The 6,198-nt window shown below is 39.2% G+C and overlaps 1 protein-coding gene across 1 annotated transcript; it reads right to left on the reverse strand.

Annotated features, from left to right (window-relative positions):
- Nucleotides 1-723: 723 nt before the first annotated feature.
- On the reverse strand, nucleotides 724-2,650 carry LOC135223169 (WD repeat-containing protein 87-like). The gene is made up of 2 exons (XM_064261674.1): nucleotides 1,056-2,650; nucleotides 724-928 (listed from the first exon to the last, which is right to left on the reverse strand). Exons 1-2 carry the CDS (start codon nucleotides 2,648-2,650, stop codon nucleotides 724-726), a joined length of 1,800 nt encoding a protein of 599 aa, XP_064117744.1.
- Nucleotides 2,651-6,198: the final 3,548 nt, after the last annotated feature.

The following is a 6,198-nucleotide window of genomic DNA, read 5'->3' on the forward strand; positions in this document are numbered from 1 at the left end:
AAGAAGCAAAGGGAATGGAAGGAAGGGGTGGGACCTCCCTTCCTGCCCGTGCCCCTTCTCCTCTTCCTACCTCTCAAAGAGAGAAGGAGAGAGAGAAAGAGACAGAGAAAGAGATACAGAAAGGAAGGAAGAAAGAAGGGGGGAGAGAGAGAGAGAGAGAGAGAGAGAGAGAGAGAGAGAGAGAGAGAGGGATGGGTGTTGAAACATTTCTGACTCACGTTTTTCGTCTCCATGATTATATTCACTATCTACTTATTTTTAAGCAGTTTCCGATGTTGAGTTGCAAAAGTACACAGGTGAATTCCGACTGGTCGTTTGTTGGTGCTGTTCCGTTGCATTCCAAGGGACGTTTTGATCTCTTTGGCCCAGTCAATGAGGTTGCCTGACGGATGGGTGTATGGGAGGTGGGGGGACCTCCCGTTTGCTGGACCCGGGTGGGGGGACCCGGTTACAGCAGACGAACACCCATCCCGAAGCCAACCCCATAGTATGGACCAAACAGATCGCAACGCCTCCGGAATACGACGCAGCAGCATCAGCTCGCAACCAGGCAAAATCCTTCTTCATTCAGTGTTGGGTGCTGTTTCTCCTGTTGCTTCCTTTAATTTTCCTCCTTTCCATTTCGTTCTCCTTAAGCCATTTTTCCTCTTCGTCCTATTATTCTTCCTCCTCGTCCTCTTCATCCTCCTCATCACATTCTTCCTCTTCGTCCCTCAAGGTTCATCATTCCTCATCACATTCTTCCTCTTCATCACATTCTTCCTCTTCGTCCTCTTCATCACATTCTTCCTCTTCCTCAGACAGTTCCTCTTCATCACATTCTTCCTCCTCCTCAGACAGTTCTGACTCATCATCTTCTTCATCATCGGATTCATCGGGAAACTTGGGATCTTCGAACAGCTTATCCGCGACGTCCTTGACGAAGTCCCTGAGAGTGTTGTATTCCTCTCTTTCATCAGCGTCACGTAGGATGTCGTTAGCGTAGTTGATCCTTTGCATGACTTCCTTCACCTTTTTTATTCCTCGCATCTAGCCGCTGAGACCGCGTTGGTAACTTGTCAGGGCGTGGCTCTTGAGGGTCCAGCTTCCTGTAGGGGCCCTTTCTTATTTCCTTATCCAAAGTAGCATCCTCTGCAACGCCTAGGATGTCGTAGGGGCAGCCATGATGTTCCATTCTTTCCAGGGTTTCGGCAGCTTCGATCAAAGCTTCCACATCTTCTTGATCTTCATCTAGTTTCTCAAGATGGACCGTAGCTTCACCGTGTCTGCCCAGCAGCAAGAGACACAATGCCAGTCTTAACCTACAGTCATCTTGATCTTCGTCCTTATCCAGTACAGCGAGGAAACAGTCACACGCTTCTTGCAGCCTTCCAAGCTTGCAGAAGACGTTCCCTTTCATTCTGGCCAAGTCAACACGTATCTGCGGGAAAAAGGATTCCAGAGACTGGGCGTGTGTAATCCTTTCCAAAATAGCATCGAATTCACATTCGTCTATCATCAATGGAATAGAGTACCATATCGCCCGCTGCTCCAGAAACTCTCTTCCCTTGAGTGCCCTTTCGTGGTTAGGACACCGGTCTAGAACCTGAGTCAAAACCATTTCAGCTTTTTCTAACTCAGCATCAAAGGCACAAAGTAGGGCAGACTCCACCAGAACATCACAGTCATCTTGATACTCGGCAGGTAAATTGTCCAGTATTTTTTGGGCCTCTTCCACCATTCCTAGAGCCGTGTGGCATCTTAACTCCTTAACACGACAATCCAACACATTATCATAGTCCTTTGTTATAATTCCTAGGAAAACTATTGCTGTCGGAAAATCTTCCATCTCAATACAGCGATCAGCTTCTGCCTCCAGTACTTTTCGCCGATGAATTTCTACCTGTGTACTTTTTGCCTCAGCCTCTTTAAGCCGTTCTTGTACCTGACTCAAGGTATCTTCCGCCTCTTTCAGATTTCCTTTGACTTGATTCAACTCAGTCTCTAGTTTCTTCCTTTCAGCTCTTTCGCTCTGGATGATTCCATTTTGATCTAATCGTTTAGCGATCCTGTCTTTGAGAGCCTTGTTCTCTGCAACCAGAGCGTTAATTCTGTTCTTTTTATTTCCTCCTAAATTCTTCACTGAGGCCGCTTCCCGCTCACTCTTGGCTAATTTCTCCTTCAATTTCTCATTTTCTCGTTGAAGCTGCTGAACTCTATCTTCCAGGATGCGGGCCTTCTTCTGAGCCTCATTTCCATGATTTTTTTCGAGATCACGGTGTTTTGCAAGAGCAGACAATTCTTGCTGTGAGGCTCGCAGCTTCTCTTCGAGTTGTTTGGTCACCTGCTTCAATGTCTTCCTTTCCGCTTCATGAGCCTTGACTTTCCCTTCCAGGTAACCACAATAAAAATCGTTGTCCGAAGCTTGACTCTCCATTTCTTCCAGTTTGTTTCGGTTCCTCTCACACTCTCTGTCTTTCTCTGCGAGTTGGTCCTTCAGATTGTCTTGTTCCTTTCCTTTCCGGATTAGCGCGTCCTCATACTCTGCCATTCTCATTTTCAACTCGTTCTCTAGATCGTCATTCCTCTTGATAAGATCTGCTTCCTTGTTGTTGACCGCGTCAATTTCATGAACGAGGCTAGAGTTTTCCTCCTTGAGAAGGGATATCATCTCCGTTGAGAAAAAAACGTCGTCTTCCAGTCGGGCGATGGTGTCTCGGCAATTTCGGTTGGTTTTCTTTTCCTTCAAGTACTTTGTCTGTACATGTCCAAGAAGCCCTCCCAGAATGAGAGCCATCGCATTTCCTCCAATAAAGTATCCAAGGTTTTGGATAATATTAATTCCATTTACAAAAGATAACACTGATCCAGGACGGATCAGAGCCAATAAATTGTTCACAAAAAAGTTAACTTGACCAAGTGCAAACATGGTTAGTGGTTACCCTTCTTGCAACCTGTTAAAAATGCTAGAGATAGAAAAAGCCGCTGAGCTTTGGGAACTCCAAGGAATCGTGATTTCGGCTCCAACACGATTCTTCTTTCTTCGATAGACTCCTCACGGAGCCTTCGAAAGCACTTGGAGACATTGAAGGCATGGAACAGGAGGCTTCTGAAGGCGTCGACGGCTTCAAAGATCATCTCAATCAAGACGACTGTGAAGATGAAAGAAATAAATGCCTTCGACGGGCGATGAAGTTAGAAATTTTATCATTTCAACCACCGTGGATTATAACACAAAAATAGAATAAAAAATAATCCATAAATAAATAGATAAATAAATAACGAGTGTTTAACCTATTTTGATGAGAGATGTATAATTTTCTTTTATATATATATAATATATATATATATATATATATATATATATATCAATATATATATATATATATATATATTATTAATTTAAACACCCAATCAATATTTCTATCAGTTTATAATCTTTCTTGATTCATGTTATCCTCGAGATAGAGTGAACTGGATATTATTACATTTGCAGCTTAATATTTGTGAATATATATATATATATATATTATATATAATATATATATATATATATCTATATATATATATATATATATTCAGAAATATAACCACTGAGATTTGTAACAAAGAGAAACTCATTGCACAGCATATGAAACGCATTCAACCCTTGTACAATGAAATTCATAACAGTCTTACACTTATTGACCTCATTATATTTAACTGGTCACTAACTAAGGATCTGAATTCCTATATCGAAAGAATGCAAAATACCCATAATAATAAACTAAAGAATTTAGGCACCTTTAAACCTAATTTTACAGGCAAAGAGAATAGAGTAGTGTTCGATTTCTCCGATTACAACGTAACTAGGAGGGAGGAATTTCTTTTATCTTTTGGGTTGGACTTCTGTTTACCTCATTATAAACCTTCGTACTATGAATATTACCTGCCTTTTGAGGTACTTTTTTCCAAACTAAAGAACCTGCCTTTAAATGCAAATATGCCGAAATCTCAAACCGAACTATCCGCTTTTGCCCAAACTAATTACTATAGCAAACTGAAAACTACTAACTATTTCAAGGCCCATGACACCCTCGTGACCCTCCTTTTTTAATATAACTAATGAACTAGGCTTCTGATTAATGTGATACCGAAACCACCAGAGTTTGAGACACCGACCTAATTAAGGAAAATGGATTCAAGCATCTACTCCGCATTATTGTCTTACTTTATATCGAGAAATGTCATCTCAATTTTGTGGCATGGTGAGAACGGAAATTAAGACCTGGCAACTAGGCGCAGAATGACGTGTGTCGACCATGACGTGGGGCCCCGTGACGTTTACACCTACCACTACCCCATTAGTGTATGGTTATCAAATAATATATAAGTTGTAGTGAATTATACTGCTCTTTGATGGAATCTAAAGATACTGATTAGTTATTGTGTTTGTATAAACTCGTTTTTAGCCTCACTTGTGTTTATTACTGGATTAATAGGCAATTCTTACGAAAAAGAAGACAAAAAATAAAAATCTCGGATGGCAGTCAGAGGTGATCGTGCTAGGGAAGGTACACGTCTGTTAGATACAGGCATTGACAAGGGCGCCAGGTGACACCTTGCTTACTGCCTACTATTGACATTTTATATCATGTCTAGAATGCTTCACCATTGTCCACAAGGTTGTCGTAATGCTTTTGTGTTGCGACTCTTAACATACTACAACAATAAACTGAAGATTGGACTGAATAGGTTGGTATCATGTTGTCATGTTTAATGGCGTACCATCACGGACATGTATAGTTGAATATTATGTATTATCAGATTCTCTCTCTCTCTCATATATCTATATATATATATCCATATATATATATATATATATATATATAATATATATATATATATATGAATATACATAAATAGTATTTTTTTAGTTACTTATATATGTATACATACACATTCTACTTCAGTCTTTAACTTTATTCATTAAAATGTTAGCTGCTATACTACTATCTATGTAAAAATACACTTATTGTTAATAAAGTATTACTATCCTTTCACCTCCATCCAATCCTCAGCCATATTAAATATTTATAATGATTATATTATGTGCGCTCCCTCAACAATCATATTCACCAATAATAACAATTCACATATAGCACGATTAAACTCTTCATCTAAAATTGCTTTCGTGACGTTATTGAAAATCAGGGAATATAATAAAGATAATATGACCAATTTAAACTTCTTTGCCAGACCTAAACATTTTTTCATTCCATTAACTTCAAACCCACTAATGCTATACCTAACCTGTATTAAAAAAAAAACACCTTATCTGTATCAAAGATATATAAGTATATATAATATATTATATATATAATATAATAACTCAATATATCATAATATATATAATTTGCTTGTACTGGTATAATGATAACCATACAGAAAGGCGGCCGTGGCAGGTATAAACGTCAAGAGGCCCCACGTCATGGTCGACACACGTCATTCTCCGCCTAGTTGCCAGGTCTTAATTTCCGTTCTCACCATGCCCACAGAATTGAGATGAAATTTCTCGATATAAAGTACGACAATAATGCTGAGTAGATGCTTGAATCCATTTTTCTTAATTAGGTCGGTGTCTCAAACTCTGGTGGTTTCGGTTTCTTATTAATCAGAAGCCTAGTTCATTAGTTATATTCAAAAAGGAAGGTGTCATGGGCCTTGAAATAGTTAGTAGATGGGCTCCTTTCTTTAATAAAGATGATTTAAACACACTTCGTAAATTGAGTAAAAAGGAAGACCTGATATTTTCAAAACCAGATAAAAGGTAAAAAAAAACCGGAAACCGGTATTCCTCAAAAACCAGGGTCGATTACATTCATAAGATGCAAAATATTTTATCGGATGACTCTAAATTTCTGAAAATTGGTGAAAACGATTTTAAACTCATTTGTAGAAACGGGGACAGGATCAACCGTTTTTCTAAAGTCCCTAAAGGACAAGCATACAATTAATCAGGCTACTTACGACCAGCTCTTCGTCGACGGCTCTTCTTTTGGTGTCATGTATGGGCTTCCGAAAATACATAAGGAAAATGTTCCTGTGAGGCCAATCCTTTCGTGTCTTCCAGAACGCCTGGCTACAAAATTGCCAAATATCTCATCCCTTTATTGGAAAGCTTTATTAATAACGAGCTTAGTCTTTCTAATTCCTTAGAATTTAAAAACAATATTTTGT

The sequence above is a fragment of the Macrobrachium nipponense genome, chromosome 8 (assembly GCF_015104395.2).
Source record: "Macrobrachium nipponense isolate FS-2020 chromosome 8, ASM1510439v2, whole genome shotgun sequence".
Classification (NCBI taxonomy): domain Eukaryota; kingdom Metazoa; phylum Arthropoda; class Malacostraca; order Decapoda; family Palaemonidae; genus Macrobrachium; species Macrobrachium nipponense.